Genomic DNA, 18739 nt, shown 5'->3' with positions numbered 1-18739 from the left:
TCATTGGGTAAAGTATCTATTTGAAATGAAATGAATTACCACTCGAATCTTGCCATGTCATATCTCGCTGAACTCGAATAGAATTCAAAGGTACCTCATCCCCCGACGAATCATCAGCGTGGGAGACATCCAGGTGTGTTTTAGTTTTATTACGTGGCTCGTCAGCTGGTCGTAGGGCGGAATTGTCCAATTCATAACCTTTGGAGTTCTCGACATCTGTGGTTCGTGTTCTTTGTGTACCAGACTGGCTGGAGAATTTGGAGGAAATCATCATGAACAACGGGCGCAGGGTCGGCATGCAGGCAGAGATAATGCCCGTTGAACACTCAACGACACACCAGGTGCAGGACTTTCCGAGAGTCCAAGCGATATCCGCCGGGTTGAAATCAAATAGGGTAGTGAAGCGGTATATACTGGTGAAGATGACACTGTCCGGAAGATTCTAGTTAGCCTATTGTTGGAAGACAACAGCAAAGGATAAGGGAAAAGGTATACTAACAAACTACCCAACAGAAATATTCCGATTACAGACAGCCGGTGCGTGAGGCTTGCGTGCAGTCCCCACACCACTCGCACCGGTAGAGATAAAATGATGATATCGGTGACAACGTTGGGTACTGCGTTTCCAATGAACGAGCCTTTGAGGTCGATACATGTACCGGGAATTCGTGTGTCCCAGGCTCGTGCAATCGGAGTACATTGGAAGATGCTCACGAAAATGATAGCAATGACCCACGCGAGCGATATCCCACCCAGGATCATGGAGGCAGTCCGGATCTCTTTGGTAGGGAAGATGCGACAGTACATGAGCAAGATAGAAACTTTGGTGACTCCTATCGTTGTGACATAAATGCACTCGAACACCACCAGGAGCTAGATAGAGATTAGCGGAGGTGCCAGTTTCATGCTCTGATCTTCGAATTGAACCTTTGCAATCATCATGATATTTTCCATGGGCAAAATCTCAGAACGCAGTCCCATGCCATAGTTAGTTACTATTGACAATTAGTATTAGAATCCAAAATCAAGGGAAAACCTAACGCACATGCTAGCATTAAACCAACGAGAGTTAAGAAAGGAATCAAAGCGGCCATGATCATATAATCATCCAAGCCTGGCTTTAATGACTTCTTCCACCGTGCCAAAAACCGTAGAATGACAAACACGATGCCCAGGACAGTCATGGCGATTGTCCCGGCCCGATAGGACCCTTGGTAGCTATCCTGGGCATTGATTGTGGTCATTTTATTTGCACCTGCAAAAAGAATAACATCTTTTGCAAATGGAACGACGGGTGTATTTAAAGAGAATGGATTTCTTTCATGCCCCCAAAACCAGAGAGAAGATCCACCTTTCACCTGTCAGAAGGATTCATGGTTATCCACAATTGAGCGACAGACCGTATACCCAAAATGGGTAAACGGTTCAGTGTGAGGAATTAAATTCTTTTTATGTCATTGGCATCTACAGCATATGGAGAGTACGAAGTAGTCTGCAGCGAAATTCGAGGTGTTTTGGTGGATCACAAAATAGGGCTGGGGTCTGTTAGCTTCTTAGCATTGGGGAATTCTCTTTATTTCCTCAGTTACCCGAATATCCAATGATCTATTCTTTGTTTTAAGGTCCCATCAATCTATGTGCAGGGGTTAGTTGCAGGGATCATGACGCTTATGCTTCTTTAGACTCGAGGCTATAAAAAGGTCGTGTAAGCTTAACATCACAATGCAATTCATATCAAATCAAAGGGGGTCAATTTCGTTCTAATCAATCTTTGAATCTGTAAATCAATAGCAGACTTGGCGGGACATAATTACTTGGAAGGAGAAGGAATCCCCTTTTTCTTTTCTTTTTCTTTTACCACTTTGGAGTAGGTAGATGGCAGGAAACTGGGGACTCCGGGATACAAATTCTTCATATGACATATGATCTGCATGTCAATTTCCCATTAAATCAGCACGAAAAACTTAAAACCAGAAAAAAATGAAATAGAAGAACAATGGCCTTCTTCAATCCCTGCGGTGGAATGTCCGTCTAGCCCAAAGTGGATCAGGGCTTCACCACAACTGTCGAAAGTTGCTGGCGATGGCTGGCTATAGCCGACTACCGCGTGGAGACCCATACAAGGACCAATCGGAGCCCTTTGGCGCAATCTCCGGCCACTCCAACGGTTTTGGCTAGAGACACGGGGGAGCCTATAGTAGGGCGAGTCTCCGCCGAGCTCCACCGTTGGCGTCAAACAACCGAAATCCTTCGGGGAAAATAATTACAACAATAGATCAAAAGAGCCAACCTTTCCACGTGTAGAGCAAATGCGGGTCAATGGTTAATATGCCCAGTTCAGTATAAAGAGAGGATGATCATTGCAGCGGGATTTGTTGATTCCCCAATTCCCGGTTAAACCTGCTTGCAATCCTCTTCAACAAAACAACAATTGCAAGTTCAACCCCAAGATGACCATGACCGAGAACCCGGTTTTTGTCTTCGTGCCAGGGGCATGGCATACGGCAGACACATTCGACGTTGTGCGGGATTTGATGCACAAGCGTGGACTTGCAACCAAAGCCATCTCCACTCCTTCCGTGGGCGCTTGCTCTCCAGACCAGGGGCTGCACGCGGATATTGAATACACCCATGCTGTCCTCAAGCATATGGTGGAAGCTGGCCATCAAGTTGTGCTGGTGAACCATTCCTATGGTGGGATGGTTGGCTCCGCGGCTGTCGAGGGCCTGGGGTACGCGCAGCGTTGCAAAGCCGGTCTTTCTGGCGGTGTACTCATGGTGGTGTGGCTGGCTGCATTTGTGACACCAAAGGGCAAATCATTAATGGACATGCTGGGCGGAAATCTACTTCCCTGGATGATCGTCAAGGTGGGTGGTATATCTTCGTATGTCCCCGGATTTGTTCATTGACAAACGAAATATAGAGCTCCGAGGATGGTTATTGTTGGTCCTCTGAGCAAGAAACCGTATTCTATAATGACATGTCTCCAGAAGAGCAGCAGTCGGCTATTTCCAAATTGAAGCCGCACACGCTCAAGGCATTCAAGGAGCCGGCGATGCATGAGCCTTGGCATGAGATGCCTAGCATGTATCTGTTCTGCGACCAGGATGCAGCTATCCCCTTGTCTGTACAAGAGAGCTTTGCTGAAACCCTAGGCAACCCAGTGACCTACCATGTCGATGCTTCTCACTCGGCCTTCCTGAGTATGCCAGATAAGGTGATTGATGGGTTAGAGATTGCATTGAAAGAGGGTCGACAGCAGAGTGGAATTGTCGTAAACTAGACTTAATAGTCCACCACAGCAAGAATTGGATCATTATCGGATATTATAGGCACTATGCATCAATGTAATCTGATGGTGCAATGAATTGATTTCTGGAAGGTCATGCCGGGAGGAAACGGAATCGATACACCTAGCGAATTATCTTCTGGTGAATTGGGCGACTGTTCGTAGATGCTTCAAGTGGCGCCACTGGTGATTTTCAGTCGCTTCCGAGCACATGTTGAGAATGGGTATAAGATGAATACTCTGCAAGCAACAAGACTCTGTTTAGAACCCTGAAACGGCTTACGTTTTTGCTGACGCTCGTCACGCCGAGCGCTTCTTCTGGAACCCTCAAAATCTTCTATTGAATGTTCGTAATAGGTGTGCATAGATGGGGTTGCATTCTTTTTTCTTGGATGAGATACCCGCCTGAAACGTGGCCACAAATTACGTGGGTTTCTTTCCCCAAATCTTCTCATTGAGGCAGTCCTCACGAGGGTGGTCTCAATTGTGATCTAGTCTCAATGATCGGCAATTTCAAGAAACAAGAACTCCTGCTGTTTTTAGTATTCCGAGCCTCGAATAATAAGTCTTTGGGCACTGAAGCTCAAAATTAGCCAATACTTTGAATCCGCGTAGTTCTGTAGAACTTTCGGTAATAATGTAAAAGAGCACTTTAGAATGATTTTTGTAATTTCGTCGGAAAACCAAAGTCCATTGTTCGGCATCACACTTTTATATGGTTTGTTCAAATAGAGGGCTTTTCGCGGATACCCTGGTATTGTTGCATTTTTCTTTCAAGAGACAAGTCCATTTTTCACGTTTCGGTGTGACTTGGAGTGAGAGATATTTCTTCCCCAATTACAAATTTGCGGAAGTTTGCCATGAATAGAATGATGATCTCTTAGAAGTCAAAGCTAGAGCATCACCAGGACTGCTATTCAAGTTTCCGAGCCCTTTTTCCAGGGCCACTGTTACATTGAATTAATATATTCATTATTGGCACACAGATACGGGATGCATTGCGTTGGCCACCGTTGGCTTGACGCTTGATCTGGATATAGCGGTCTGAGTCTGCCGCCGTGTACCGCCAATGCGGCAATGTATGGTGAAATCGAGGCGAGACTGTGATAGTTTTGAACATCAGCAACCGGTCATTGTCTTTGGCCAGGAAAAATCGGCCTCACCCTATGATTTCATATGTACTCCGTACTGATCATGATGTTGCAATCAGGAAAGATGATGAACTTGTTTCTCAAAACAAATACGAGCTGTACATACATGCGCGCACCTCATTGGATTGAGTACGTCCCTGGAAAGTGAACAGGGCCAATTAGGGCGCCAGTTTTAAGCCGCTCGTTGGTCTTGGCGTCACGCATGTAGAAGCCCACGGCGACCCTGTTTCCAACCGTCCGCGCTTCGAGTTGGCCATGCCTAGCGCCTAGACCGCATGATCGACCGACATACCCGTGCTGCAGTAAAACCATTGACTTTGCCCGCTGATCGCTCTGAACGTTATGAGGGGAGAATCCGCGTGGTCCCTCACCTGCGCAAAATTGACACATTCCTGCGCCACCTTGGTCTTGCTTTGGCCGTGCACAATGGTTCTCCTGATAAGACATAGCTTCTCTATTCGTTGAATTATTCGTCGGAAGATGGCCAAAGCTCCTGGTAAGAGACGGTGTAGGTGCGGCCTGAATCTGTGAGATCGGTGTCCCCGTCGAAATTGGCAGTCCTTCCACAAGTCGGACATGAATACGACACACTACTCAGAAGGCTATTTTCGAAGGCTTACATCTGTCTGCGTGTCAGCATTGGGCGCAGCGTCCGGCTATGGCTCCGGAATTTCGATTGAGGATTGCGCAATGAAAGGTCAATCATGATTGGGGGTGCAGTTCTAACATGACTCACATAGCCTGCCTGTATAGTCGCTGTCTTTCGTCAGTCAATCCCACTAGCGCTTCTTACACACAATCTCTACTTTTGCTCTCCTTGTAACAATTTCCATTAAAGATGGGATTGCAGATTTATCAGAACAAGGTCTATGTTATCTATAGAGGCCGTGTAGACCAGCCAACTATCTATTCTTCTTGGTGAGTTGGTGAGCCAAATTTTCGGCATACAGGCTAATAATGTTCACTATATTAGGGGTCATGCACACCCTAAGGTGACAGGTTTCGATGGTGCAGACTTTCGATCATTTGAACGACTGGAAGATGCACAGAACTCCTTGAAGGAAAAGGGAATAGAGGATTACAAGACGTTTCTCAAACCCGCAAAAAGCTCACCCAGTCAAAAATCTCGTCAAAAATATTATGCTGTTGCGTATGGCACGAAAGTTGGCGTGTTCAGGGACTGGAAGTAAGAGGCCCTTTTGTATCTAGTCGTAGATATGGCTGACCATTTTAGGACAGCAGAAACGTCAGTTAAGGACTTCAAATCAGCATGTCACCAACTTTTTCATACCGAATCTGAGGCTCGAGAGTTCCTTAGAGATTGGAACGATTCATTTGCCGAGGTATGGTGCTGGGCAATTAAGAAAGCGCTGAACGATGGATGGATGCCAAAAGGCCTTCTGCCGGATCCAGCGTTGATTTTGATGAAGAGAGAAACAGATATGGATTTGGAAGAGAATTTGCTATCAAAGCTGGAACAATGGAATGTAAAGGATCATATTCGGAATTGAATCATTCATATGTGGTCCCCCCGGAAAAAGGGGGATGGGGCAACTGAGGCCGCAAAGGGGCTTCAATCCTACTAGCTTTCCTACCTGCAATGGTATGGCCTTCAAGCCAAGTTGTAAAGATTTTGTCTCCGATTTCTCGAGAATCTCCACGAGCTCACGATCCTATGTTCAATCGACAGACTGTAAGGGGTTATCGATGGTTATTTTGGCGAACGTAGTTGTACAGCACAGAAGGGGGTCTTTTTATATTCAAAATTGCCATTAGATACAACGGCCGTCTCGTTATCTTCCTTTTTATCATTCATCGCACCCGCTCACAGCGACGCTTCTTCGATTTCCGGATGCAGTCACACCAATCGCAAATTTCTTTTCAAATCAACGGTAGTCATTACAAGTCATAAACATCTTGCTATATAACGCCTTCATTTATACATGCGTTTCACCCTGCATTCTGATCTGCGGTAAAGCATACGGCCCCCGCAGTAGTTTCTATCGAGCTCACTGTACCCAAGCTATAAAATAACCTGAAAGACGACGTATCAAATATGATGCTATGATGAACTAAAAAGACGGGCAAAAAAGCAAAACAACATAAGTGGGACGAACTCAGGACAGCCTATCCTCCATGCAATTGCATCCATAGATCCTTTGAGGCTAAATGCTTTGCAGCTCTTATGGAAATTGCTTCCCCAAAAGAACTGAACCCTCTATATTGGGCAACAACTCTCCACCGCGAAGGATAGTGGGATAATTTAGTCGACGTGTAGGTTGGCAAGAAGCCCTCGGAATCACCGAACTCTTTCAAGTAACTTGTATAAGCGTGTTCTCCACCAGGCTGCTCAGTCCACCGAAGAATGTTTTGCGGTTGGTAGTCTGGCAGGGATGAAGTAGGTTGGGAGGAAGATGACTCAAAGCTCGCTCCAGAATCGATGTGCCTCTCATCAGTCTGCTCTGTATCCTCCTCGATACCGCTTGCTGATTGATAGCCTGGCAGGGCTGCAGTGGATTGAGATGAAGATGATTCAAAGCTCACTCCAGAATCGATGTGCCTCTCATCGGTCTGTTCTGTATTTCCCTGGGTACCGCTTGCCGATTGGTAGCCCGGCAGGGATGAAGGAGACTGGGACGAAGATGATTCAAAGCTCACTCCCGACTCGACGTGCCCCTCATCAATCTGCTGTGTATTTCTCTGGGTGTCGCTTGGGGGTTGGCGAACCGTTGTGACTGAGGTAGATTGAGAAAAATGCTGTTCAGGGCTCACTACAGTTTCAAGACGTTCGTCTCTGGGATCAACGACATGACGGTATCGACAAAATTGTGACAAAGTAGCAACAGTTGAGTCATCCGAGGCTTCGCTTTTGAGCAGTAGGCTCAGGGCTTTGAAGAGCGACTCTCTTCTCACTTGATCAAGTGGCCTTTTCAGGTGTGGATCATTGATGGTCATTTGATTGATAGCGCCAATGACGTCAAAATCCTTCAAAATCAATCGATTCATCTCCTAGAAGAGGTTCAGTCTTTTGCCAAAACCCAATGAGTCATGTCGACTTACAGGTAGCTCAGGTGAGGTTCCGGTAATGGATTTCATTTCCTTGACTTTCTTTTGAAGAAATTCATTCCAAACCCTCAAAGTAAGCAATTGGTCTGACGTATAGTGTCAGCAATATCATCATCAGGACTTGGCTTTGAACTTCACCTAGATCATATGAGTAATGCGAGCCCTCCATCTCCAAGGATTCTAGCACTTTGCGTGCTTCAAGTTCAAACATGGGCCTATTTTCGGCAATTATGCTTGCAGATTCCTCCATCTGAGAAGCAATGAATGCCGGTCCATATGAAGCTTGGTAGTTTCGGCTACGGCGAGGTCGTATGAAATCTTTGCATTTCAGAAATTGATCCCGAAGCTGAGTCATTAATTGAATCATGTTTTCAAACTGGTGCGAAGAAGGCTGGCGCGAAGAAACTTTTACGTGCCTGCTTGATACTTATAGAGACAAGCATTGAAAAAATAATAAATAAAAAGGGCCAAAAAGATATTTCTTTGCACCGAGCTTGAGGTTTGAGGCTGAATCAACACGAGACTTTATTTGCATGAGCATAAATGCCTCGAGTGCCGCATATGCAATTCTACCTGACCTTCGCAGTTACTTGATAATGAGGATATTCATTCCTAGACAGCTCATGTAGACTGGCAATAGAAATTTTGCCTTGGAAGCAAAGATGAGAGGGGCTTTGACACTGCGCAGCTTGTTGCATGCAGGATACGGTGAAACGATGCAGCGGCTCATGTAGACTGTTATAAGAAATTCTGCCTTGGAAGCAAAGATGTGGGAGGCCTGAATATTGCGCAGCGTGTTGCATGCATACTATAGCGAAATGATACAGAGGCACATGTAGACTGTTATCATAATTTTTCGGTTGCAAGCAAAGACGAGGGAGGCCTTGACACTGCGCAGCTGGTTGCATGCATACTACGGTGAGATGATACGGCGACTCATGACGTGTCTTTTGCGGCTTAAAGATAAAATTAGATGAGAGCCTTCATATAAAAGCAGGAGAGTAGGCGTACAATGGCGGTTCAAGGGCAGAGTCTACAGCGAAGCGGGTCAATTCAAGATGTCTGATGTTTCCGATCAAAGTGGTGAGCAATTTCTTCATTCTTCATACTTGTCCTCACTGACATTTGACCCAATGATTCAGTCCAGTGGGTTAAGCTGGAGTTGCTTGGCTTTAGATGGTCTCAGTTGCAGATTGGCTTATGGGTATACACTCACTTACCACAACTGGATGGTTCCACCACAGAGGTGAGCTTTATAATCAATCCTGTAATCAGTAATTAACTTCAAGACAGGAAACTCGTGAAGCAGAGATTTTGAAAAAGCTTCCGTACGAGACATTCTGCAAAAGGCTCAATATTGAACTATCTGGTGACGCATCATCAGCATCAGCGGCGACTTTATTCTTCTGCAATATCGGAACGCAGATTAGTCAAGGCTTTCCGAAGACCTCCGTGTCTATCGAGCCTATTCGGGCATTTCTCTGTGACTATCTGAATTGCAATCGACGGAAAATTGAGGAGGATGTCAGGTCTCCGATGAGTTCGTCAGGCGGGCAGAATAACCAATCAAAGCAAATCAATGAGAGGCCATGCATCAAGGTTGAACATCAACAGCCAATCGATGCTCCGAGGATTTTGCAACAAGGTCCAGATAATCATGCTTATACATCTGCATTGAAAGAGATGGGGGATGCTGAGTGCTGCTTGCCTACTTACAAATTGGTTCGACTAAGCCTTGAGCCTCCGAGGTGGCGTGCTGAAGCTCGGTATAGGAGTACCAATTCTTTTGCTGACGCAAGTTCTAAAAGGGCAGCAAAGCATCTGGCCTCTAGGAATCTTTGGATCAAAATCAAGGGAACACCAATCATCTAATGTGGACCCTGAGAAGCCTAAACGACAGAATTCCAAAGGCGATTCGAAGGCTTAACATGATATCTTTCACATAATATGGCGCGGAGGTGTTTCACTTCGGGTTAAGTGGCTACCGCTTGAGCGCCGCTTGAGATAATCACCAAATTGAGACATCTCGCGTCGTGGTTTAGCTTCTCTTCTCAAATTGCGCAAAGTCCTGATGTTCAGCGTTATATTATTCAATCAAACAATTCATGAGGCGTATTGATGCCCCGTAGATCTAAATTCGATAGTAGATCTATGTTGTCAGTGCCGCCCAGGTTTTAGTCAATGGGTTTGTAGAATTATATAGGCGAGATAGGAACAAGAGAAACGTAGAGTTTGAAACGTACTGGAATTTTCTATGAGGTTGACTTGCTGCATCTTCAACAGTCACCAGTAGCGATGCCATCTCGGAGACAATTGTTATGATTGGTTGACTAGCCCTCCACTCTGCTACCATGAAGGAGTTCTGTGAGCCTTTCAAATGGATACGGTCCGTCAAGAATTCCGATCACCACCGTTCAACAGTGACACAGAGGGGGAAACGGTGTGAATGTTCACGTCTTGAGTATTCTTGTCCTGCCTTCCTGGGAGCACACTATCTCCCAGGAAGAGAAAAGCTTATAGGCTAGCCTTCACTCTGAATCTTATCTCTGTTGAGATGGTGAATTTAAAATCAAAAACATTATGGCATTCTGGGCAAGTCTAGCTGCACTTGTACAATTCGAACTTCATTGGGCCTTTTCATAACAATGCCCACAAGTAGGACCATATATTTTGTATGACGGGAAATTGCACCTGAAAAGTGTCCCAGAGCCAAGATATTAGCCTGAGATGGCGGATGAAAGAGCCGAGCCTAAGAGGAAACCAGAGTGCCTGCTCCTCATTAATATATATCATCGGTCTTTGTTGTACATGTAAATCAAAAATAGCCGGGGCAATATCAAAGGAAAACGTCTGCTATCGTGAGCAGAGCCGAACGCCGAAACAGGGAAGATCAGATGGAAGCCGGATTTGACCCCACTCTCATCGTGTCAATCATTGATGAGTGCACTAGCCAGTTCAAGCTCGGCCCAGGAATGCAGGAGACATCAACTGGCAAGTCTTGACTCGCCCCGTGTATGTCTGAACGAGCAGCATTTATACCTCGTTTCAAAGAAACATTCAAAGACATCGATTTAAACCCATTCGAGCAGTTCACAATTGCTCCTTCTGCGGGCTCGCTGGGACTTATCAAAGGGCTCGAACTAATCGACTTCGATGGTGTGGCGCCGTCAAAAGTATGGCAAAAGTATGACGTGGACTGATATATGGTTAGAATTATCAAAATAGATGTAATTCCAGCTGAAGCACGGTATAAATCCACAATGCTTTACTCAGTTTTCACGCCTGTTTCGAAAGAAATTAGGCTTGATTCTGCAGCTCTTGCATGTTTTCCTTGGGGTCAAACATTTTTGCCACTATGCTGATATACTTGAGATCCTTCTCCCCAAACGACTGCAGCGGATTTTGGTTGGGATCCGCGTCGTTGACAAAGATGTATGGGAAAAAAAGACCCTGGGACTTTGCGCTCGAGAGGTGAGACTGGCAAGTAATGAATCTACCATACCCGTCACCACCGATTAGCTGAGTGTCGCTAGGAATTGAGCGAGTATATTCATCCCTGTATAAAATAAACAATGTAGTTAGGGATCCTCAGTAGATAGATATACAGGTATAAGAGGCTACGCATGGAGTTAAGGTATAGCTTCTAGGCCTAGTTAATGACTTTTCCTAGTTCACTAAGTTTAGAATGATACCCTAAGGTACGTAAAATAGTACCGTTAGACCTGGTAGTGACCCGCGGGCGACTGCCAAGTCTGGGTCTAACCATAGGATTGAAAGCTGAGAAGTCAATGCCGAAGGAACTACTGTGTAGGCTGTGTTGAGGCACGGAGTATACCAAAACATATATATACCGTGGATTAGTGATAGTTGACCTTTCAGCTCAGCCGCCCGGCGTTAATAAATTATGTGTGTGTGGTTACATTGCTGAACAGATCATCGCATCTCCTTGACATAAGTCATTCTAAAACGTACTTAGCCATGAGTATAAAACAAGATGTTTTAATATACCACCACACTTTAAGAACACAATTGTCATTGGATGATATGTACCACAACATTTAAGATACAAGGGGAATATGAAATAAATTTAACATGTTATGAAATACCAAGCTCCTAATAAAAGAGCTGAAATCCCGAAGATAATTCCAGACATGATTGTGACCAAGCTGAAAGCAGCCTTTGGAGCTATAGCTATCTTCCTCAGCGCCAGAGCAAATATGGAATCATTGAATAGCTCTTGCTCAGATTGATCAGTGGTTTTCTCGAGATCTTTATCAAGAGGATTGTTCAAGAAATCTCTGAATCGCTCTGACACTAGCCCGGTGAATTGGGTGTTTTGGTCGGGCACATGAGACACCTCAAAGACCTCGTGCTCTTGATTTGGATGCAATTGGCTATGGCAGGGGTATCTTTGTACACAGGAGGAACAAAGATCGATACAGGCGCACAGTCTGCATACAAAGCGAGTCCCGGTGATAACCCGGTGGCACATATTGCAGGAGATCTGCCAGATATCTTTTTTGGAGAAAGCATCCCGGGGCAGATGGAGTTGGAACAGATAGCGCGCGTTGTCCAATTGGCCAAGAAACAAGAAATAGCGGCCTAATTGTTGCAAACGAGGCCATAAAGACTCGGGTTGGGAATATGGAAGCGACTCCGTGAGTTCGAAAATTGATCGATGAACAGTTAGCTGCTGGCTCTCAGGAGGTGTCAATACTAAATCTGAGCAGTGATTATGTATTTCCTGCAGTAAGGTTTCGTGATTGGATACCCAGTCCATTATATGTCGGCCATAACCATCTGGGAGGGAAGGATCAGCACCAGAATCGAGAAGGGCAATCGCAAAACTAATGTGACCATGATAGACCGCCAGGTGTAGAGGAGTTTGTAATAAGTCAGTACGGTTGTTGAGTGCTGACGCTAGTTGTGGGAACCGACGGAATATCTGGAGCATGTTTCTTGAAGCTGCAATATGAAGAGGAGTGCAGCCGAGCTCATCTGCAAGCAGTAGATCAGCTCCAGCGTGTAGAAGAATTTGAACTTCATCAACATAGCCCTCATGGATAGCCGCCAAAAGAGGTGATCCATATTTACCACCCTGGACATTAACATCGGCGCCAGCTCTGAGCAGTATCTGCATTGTCTCAAGATTTCCTCTAAACGCAGCGGCCTGTAGGGCATTGCCGTATTCACCACCCTGGGCGTTGACATCTTCGCCAGCTCTGAGCAGTATCTGTACAGTCTCAGGGCTCCCATTGTATACAGCAGCCTGTAGGGCATTGCCGTATTCACCACCCTGGGCGTTGACATCGGCGCCAGCTCTAAGCAATATCTGTATAGTCTCAAGGCTTCCATTGTATGCAGCAGCCTGTAGGGCATTGCCGTATTCACCACCCTGGGCGTTGACATCGGCGCCAGCTCTGAGCAATATCTGCACAGCCTCAAGGTTTCCATTGTATGCAGCAGCCTGTAGGGCATTGCTGTATTCGCCACCCTGGGCGTTGACATCAGCGCCAGCCCTAAGCAGTATCTGTATAGTCTCAGGCCTTGCATTGAATGTAGCGATAGCGGCCTGTAGGGCATTGCCGTAGTAACCACCCTGGGCGTTGATATCTGCGCCAGCTCTGAGCAGTATTTGCATAGTCTCAAGATTTCCTTGAATTGCAGCGGCCTGTAGGGCATTGCCGAATCTACCACCCTGGGCGCTGATATCGGCGCCAGCTTTGAGCAGTATCTGTATAGTCTCAAGTTTTCCTCTAGATGCAGCGGCCTGTAGGGCATTGCCGTATTCACCACCCTGGGCGTTGACATCGGCGCCAGCTCTGAGCAGTATCTGTATAGTCTCAAGATTTCCTCTAATTGCAGCGGCCTGTAGGGCATTGCCGAATGCACCACCCTGGGCGCTGATATCGGCGCCAGCTTTGAGCAGTATCTGTATAGTCTCAGGCCTTGCATTGAATGTAGCGGCAGCGGCCTGTAGGGCATTGCTGTAGTGACCACCCTGGGCGTTGACATCAGCGCCAGCTCTGAGCAGTATTTGCATAGTCTCAAGATTTCCTTTAATTGCAGCGGCCTGTAGGGCATTGCCGAATCTACCACCCTGGGCGCTGATATCGGCGCCAGCTTTGAGCAGTATCTGTATAGTCTCAAGTTTTCCTCTAGATGCAGCGGCCTGTAGGGCATTGCCGTATTCACCACCCTGGGCGTTGACATCGGCGCCAGCTCTGAGCAATATCTGTATAGTCTCAGGGCTTCTATTGTATGCAGCAGCCTGTAGGGCATTGCCGAATTCACCACCGTGGGCGTTGATATCGGCGCCAGCTCTGAGCAATATCTGCACAGTGTCGGGGCTCCCATTGTATGCAGCAGCCTGTAGAGCATTGCTGTAGTAGCCACCCTGGGCGTTGACATCAGCGCCAGCTCTGAGCAGTATCTGTACAGTCTCAGGGCTTCCATTGTATACAGCAGCCTGTAGGGCATTGCCGTATCCACCACCCTGGGCGTTGACATCAGCGCCAGCTTCGAGCAAAATCTCCACAACACTCTCATAGCTTCCCAAAGAAGCTGCTTGTAGCGCGCCTCTATCTCCTTTCATGTCCAGATTCATGCCCTCATCTAAGAGCCATTCAACAAATTGTATGTGTCCTCCACTGGCTGCCTCGACCAATGGTGTCTTGCTGCTGTAGTTCTTTGTCACTTGGTCTGCTCCCTTCCTCCGGAGTATTTTGCCGGCTGTGACATGACCCCATCGGGCTGCCAAATGTAACGCTGTATCTCCATCTCTATTCCTTATCTCGACATCCTTGATATCCGACACAGCAGGCTCTATGAGATCCATGAGATTGGCAGCAGCAGCCATATGTAACAGTGTTGTGCGTTCTGGGGGGGCATAGTCTACTAAACTCATATAGATTCCTGTAAATCTGGACCCAACGACAAAGCACTCCTTGGAGGACATCCTTCTCGTTCTGAAATATGTCGGATCGAGAGTCAGCAGCCTTTTCCGCATGAATAAAGAGATTCACTGTGGTGTATTCAAGCAACGGATGATCTTGGATAAGGTCGTCTTTATTTCTTTTTAACTCTTGACTTTCTGCCGGAATATGGGCTGTTGCAAGATACACTAAACATGACCGGTAGAGGGCTGCATGGCATTGAGAAAGGATCTTATCCTCGTTCATGGACGAGATGCTCATACCGATATTTTGGCAAAGAATCCTGAGCCCTTTCGTACGCAAGAAATCATTGACCGACTGGTGTACCACTTGTACGGTCTCACTGTTATCCCCGCTTGTGATTACTTCGGCTAGTCCACCAGAAAGAGCATTGATCCTTCGTAGCATTCGTTCGTTGCTTTCAATGAAACCGGAGATCCTTTCCCATTTCTTTGGAGATAGTGGTTCCCGCACATTCTTAGCCACTAGAGCATACCGCATCTCGGTCACAGTGAGGGGTCGCTCAGCCAGACATACCCATTGAAAGAAGACAAATGACTGCTCGCGGTTTCTCTTTTCTATCACGTCATTCAGAATATACGCGTAAACATCTTCCAGGCCAGCTGGGACCTCACGTAACCAGCAATAGATGTCGTCAAACGATTCGCCTTCAGAAACCTTCCGCTCGATGAGGGGGATCATAATATGAACCCATTGAAAGACTCCATTCGCTTGCTGGGTTAATTGCTCGATTAGCATTTCCATCATCTTCTGGTCGGCGCTCTCTTCGGCCTCTGTCTTGGTCAATTTATCCTGAATATAGCTGGAAATGTCTTGCTGATTATGAGCTTCGACCTTTATCTCTATAGCCTGGCCACTTTCCATGATAGGATAGTGTCGACATGAGATACAGACTTGGATGCATAGCTTCCTTTTCTCGGCGCGACCAACAAGTCGATGAAAATATCCTGCCAGCTGCTGAGCAGACGTAGCCCCAGCCTCGTCTAGAGCATCCACAAAAACGACCACGTGCTGTCGGCTGGCTGATGTCAAAATGGCACTTGCTAGTAAGTCCTCTAGCATCATCTGTGACCATTGCCACTGACGTTTGCCATACCCAAACTGTTGACATCGCCGGTCGTATATCTCACGAATCTGAGGGCGTACAGTCGGGTCGCGGTTGAAAATCTGGTTCAGTAAAGACCTCAGCATGCCTAGTGGTGTACGTTGCATTTCTGTACCCCGAGCGGTGAAAAAAAAGTCGAGGCGAATACCGGGACGATCGTCCTGTGATATTTGAAGTTTGTCGTGCAGGAATACCATCAAGGTCGACTTTCCAGCACCTGGCTTCCCCTTAATCCAGAGCAGACCGTGGGACTGGTTCTTCCAGCACTGGTACTCTTCCAGGTCTAAAATCCATTTGCAAGTATTCGTGTGGCATGGCTCGATATTATCCCTCCTGTCAAGCATCTGCGGGAACGCCAGTGACTCAAGTATCTCTGTTACAATTGTGAGTAGAAGTTATGTTTGACTCGTAAGGAACGATGCGAACCATTATCTCTATCCTGCTTTGAGGTCCCCTGTTGGTCTAGGCCGCGAAAGTGGGTTTTAGTCAACTTTGCCTAGCTTGATAAAGGCTTCCCGTTGTCTCTCACCAGATGAGAAATAGTTCTGAGTTATCCGACCATGGTTGATCCCCACCTGAGTTCCTGAGTTTTCGCTACCAAACGATGTGAAATTCATGCTCAATAGCTCGTGTGCGATGGTGTTGTCACAGGCAAAGAAGGTGCCAACGTGGGGGAAGAGAAGCTCAGCCCCACGATCAGGTGACTGTCGGGCGTGGGACCTTGGCGGCTTCTCCTATCAGATCACCCAAGAACATCTAGCAAATGTGGGGAGTCGTGGGTCCGAAACGGAAGATACACCTGGGAGTAGAGTAAAGTATATCTATATTGACCAGCAAATCTCACTATTATAAGTGGTCAATCAATAAGCCTAAGGCTGTGTGACCTTGTATGAGGAACTGAAGAAAGTGACATCTCGTCCACCTCGCAACAACTTTGCTGCTTGAATGATCGTTGGTTAAAGTGATATTATGTAGTATCTGTGCGTGCATTGTCGAATAATTTAATGTACTATTCGATATCAACTCGTTTCCCTATGGTGATTTGCCCGCGGGATAAAATTGACGTTGGCATCCAGATCGAGAAGTAATCAAGTTGCTCGAAACACACGAAGTAGGGTGTTGTCAATTTCGGTCTAGTGGCACTCTCAACAAGGGTAAGAGATAAGAAATGATTGACCGCCTCGATCCGCACCTTAATAAATTCGAAGGTACCAAAGAAGATCTAATTAATCATTTCGAAGAGTTAATCCACGCGGCATGGGCGATGCTAGGTCAGGATTACTTTGATGGGTTGATTTCAAGCATGGGTCGCAGAGTTGAGGCGGTAATTGAGGCAAATGGGTGGTATACTAAATATTAAATGAATCAATTAAATACTACTGTCAATTGCCTATATATCCTATATTTTTATATATTTTTACTATATAAAATGGGTGCGTAATAATTAATTGAAATTGGTGGGTTGGATTTACTGAAGTTGCATGATTGAGATATATATTTGATGGGGGGGCGGGTCGTATGGAAACTTTTGCGGTAGAACTGTATGTCCGCGGGACAGCCCGTAGGGTTATCGAGTAGTACTGCTTCTATCCATACAGTAGGCTTCCGCAAACCCCATTTTGGGTCGAATGTCTCGACCCAAAACCCAGTCATCCCAAAATGTATAACCCAATTCTAGGTATAAAATAACATAAAACCGCAAAGACCTTTCTATCTAGGCCTACTTATATATATTCACGTGGTGGAGCACCTGAATCGTCCTGCACCTCATACATATTAGTTTTGAACGTGTCTATAAAACGGGGCGCCCCGGTTGTTGTATATAATCACTCAAGGTACAACTAGAATATTTGTGGATTCCTTTTTCAAATTGAATTTATATCGAACTCATATGTTTTATATGAAGTGACTACGGAGTAAGAATCAATTTCTCCAAGCCTAGTGTTGTTTGGAAATCATGGTATCCGACATTGTCTCAATCGTAGCGTGTAGTATTGCAAGTGCAACTTTTCCAGTAACTGTCTGAAGAAATCACTGTGATCAGCATACAATGAACATATATACACTTCAACCAACTTCACTGCTGCCCAAGTGTATCTACATGTGTACATCCGTCATGTGACTACGCACTATCTATGGCTCCCTGGCCCCTGGGCCACACTGAAGGCTTAGTCACCGGGCCGCGGGGACACAGGGCTCCGTGGCCCGTGGAAGTGGCAGTATTGACATCAAAGGTAGCCTTGGAAGCTCTCTGACTACAAATTACGGGAGCAATTCCTCTTCCTAGAAGCTATCTGAAAATAATTTCACTCTATCCTCTATACCAGTTATCGAATATATTCACACCATGTCCAAAAGGTATATACCACCATCATCCTTCATAATAGCTCGTGGTCACTTGACCGTCATTCTATTCTAGTGCCCCCGAAGAACAGTTTGCTGCCCTAGTTGCCCAAGGCGGCAAGTTGAATGAAGCGGATATTGAGGCTGTTTACAACAAGCTTTCTGCTCTTCCTATCGATTTTCTTCGTGGAGAATGGAAGGGTGGAAGCTTTGACACCGGTCACCCTGGTCACGCCCAACTCTTGTCAATGAACTGGGTTGGAAAGACCTTCCACTCCACCGAAAACGTCGATCCTGTTATTACATTGAAGGATGGGAAGCGTGTATGCAATGAGGACTGGGGCCATGCTGTCGTAAGTAGACCCAATTTGTGTTGGGAATGAAGCAAGTTCTCACATAGTGCAGCTCCGTGAGATCCGTTTCCGTGGTGTTGTGTCAACTGCTATGATCTATGACAAGTACCCTATCATTGACCACTTCCGCTATGTCAATGACAAGCTCATTGCTGGCGCCATGGATACTAGCAGCTTTGGTGACGCTGGTACCTACTACTTCTACCTTTACAAAGAGGAATAAATCAGTGATGACTTCGGGTATCGGTATCTGGACTCGACTCATGTTAAATTGGACCCATGTATTGAACCGCATTACACCGAGGAAACCTTATAAGTTGGCAATGCCAATGTGTCCCACCTTCCAGGAGATTCCTCTCCATTTTCCATCTTGTGAGAGATGTTTTCTGTCTACCATTTTTTTCATGTTTCATCTTTCCCCTCAAACTTGTTCACTCGACTAAATGTATCCAAACAGTCATCTGAGGTGTTCATAT

At 46.1% G+C, this 18739-nt stretch overlaps 7 protein-coding genes across 7 annotated transcripts; 3 read left to right on the top strand and 4 right to left on the bottom strand.

The window, feature by feature from the left end:
* Positions 1-16: 16 nt before the first annotated feature.
* On the bottom strand, positions 17-1244 carry N7500_008951 (uncharacterized protein; the record flags this gene model as incomplete). The annotated part of the gene is made up of 4 exons (XM_056680095.1): positions 17-428; positions 533-873; positions 928-995; positions 1046-1244. The coding sequence occupies 4 exons, from the start codon at positions 1242-1244 to the stop codon at positions 17-19; spliced, it is 1020 nt and encodes a 339-aa protein (XP_056530467.1).
* Positions 1245-2450: 1206 nt separating this feature from the next.
* N7500_008950 (alpha/beta hydrolase) lies at positions 2451-3283 on the top strand (the record flags this gene model as incomplete). Its single annotated transcript, XM_056680094.1, has 2 exons — positions 2451-2867; positions 2924-3283. The coding sequence occupies 2 exons, from the start codon at positions 2451-2453 to the stop codon at positions 3281-3283; spliced, it is 777 nt and encodes a 258-aa protein (XP_056530466.1).
* A 1274-nt stretch (positions 3284-4557) lies between these two features.
* N7500_008949 (uncharacterized protein) lies at positions 4558-4887 on the bottom strand (the record flags this gene model as incomplete). Its single annotated transcript, XM_056680093.1, has 1 exon — positions 4558-4887. One exon carries the CDS (start codon positions 4885-4887, stop codon positions 4558-4560), a length of 330 nt encoding a protein of 109 aa, XP_056530465.1.
* A 391-nt stretch (positions 4888-5278) lies between these two features.
* Positions 5279-5630, top strand: N7500_008948 (RNase H1/viroplasmin domain-containing protein; the record flags this gene model as incomplete). The annotated part of the gene is made up of 2 exons (XM_056680092.1): positions 5279-5358; positions 5414-5630. 2 exons carry the CDS (start codon positions 5279-5281, stop codon positions 5628-5630), a joined length of 297 nt encoding a protein of 98 aa, XP_056530464.1.
* A 937-nt stretch (positions 5631-6567) lies between these two features.
* Positions 6568-7536, bottom strand: N7500_008947 (uncharacterized protein; the record flags this gene model as incomplete). Its single annotated transcript, XM_056680091.1, has 2 exons — positions 6568-7449; positions 7501-7536. The coding sequence occupies 2 exons, from the start codon at positions 7534-7536 to the stop codon at positions 6568-6570; spliced, it is 918 nt and encodes a 305-aa protein (XP_056530463.1).
* A 4749-nt stretch (positions 7537-12285) lies between these two features.
* Positions 12286-16184, bottom strand: N7500_008946 (ankyrin repeat domain-containing protein; the record flags this gene model as incomplete). Its single annotated transcript, XM_056680090.1, has 5 exons — positions 12286-12353; positions 12409-14385; positions 14441-15940; positions 15994-16029; positions 16097-16184. 5 exons carry the CDS (start codon positions 16182-16184, stop codon positions 12286-12288), a joined length of 3669 nt encoding a protein of 1222 aa, XP_056530462.1.
* A 1730-nt stretch (positions 16185-17914) lies between these two features.
* N7500_008945 (DUF4334 domain-containing protein) lies at positions 17915-18486 on the top strand (the record flags this gene model as incomplete). Its single annotated transcript, XM_056680089.1, has 3 exons — positions 17915-17925; positions 17987-18263; positions 18316-18486. The coding sequence occupies 3 exons, from the start codon at positions 17915-17917 to the stop codon at positions 18484-18486; spliced, it is 459 nt and encodes a 152-aa protein (XP_056530461.1).
* Between the last annotated feature and the right edge of the window lie 253 nt (positions 18487-18739).

The sequence above is a fragment of the Penicillium coprophilum genome (genome assembly GCF_028826855.1).
Source record: "Penicillium coprophilum strain IBT 35676 chromosome Unknown utg000005l_segment0_segment0, whole genome shotgun sequence".
Classification (NCBI taxonomy): Eukaryota; Fungi; Ascomycota; class Eurotiomycetes; order Eurotiales; family Aspergillaceae; genus Penicillium; species Penicillium coprophilum.
Note: the sequence above shows the minus strand (reverse complement) of the source record. Positions and strands in the feature narration are given on the sequence as shown.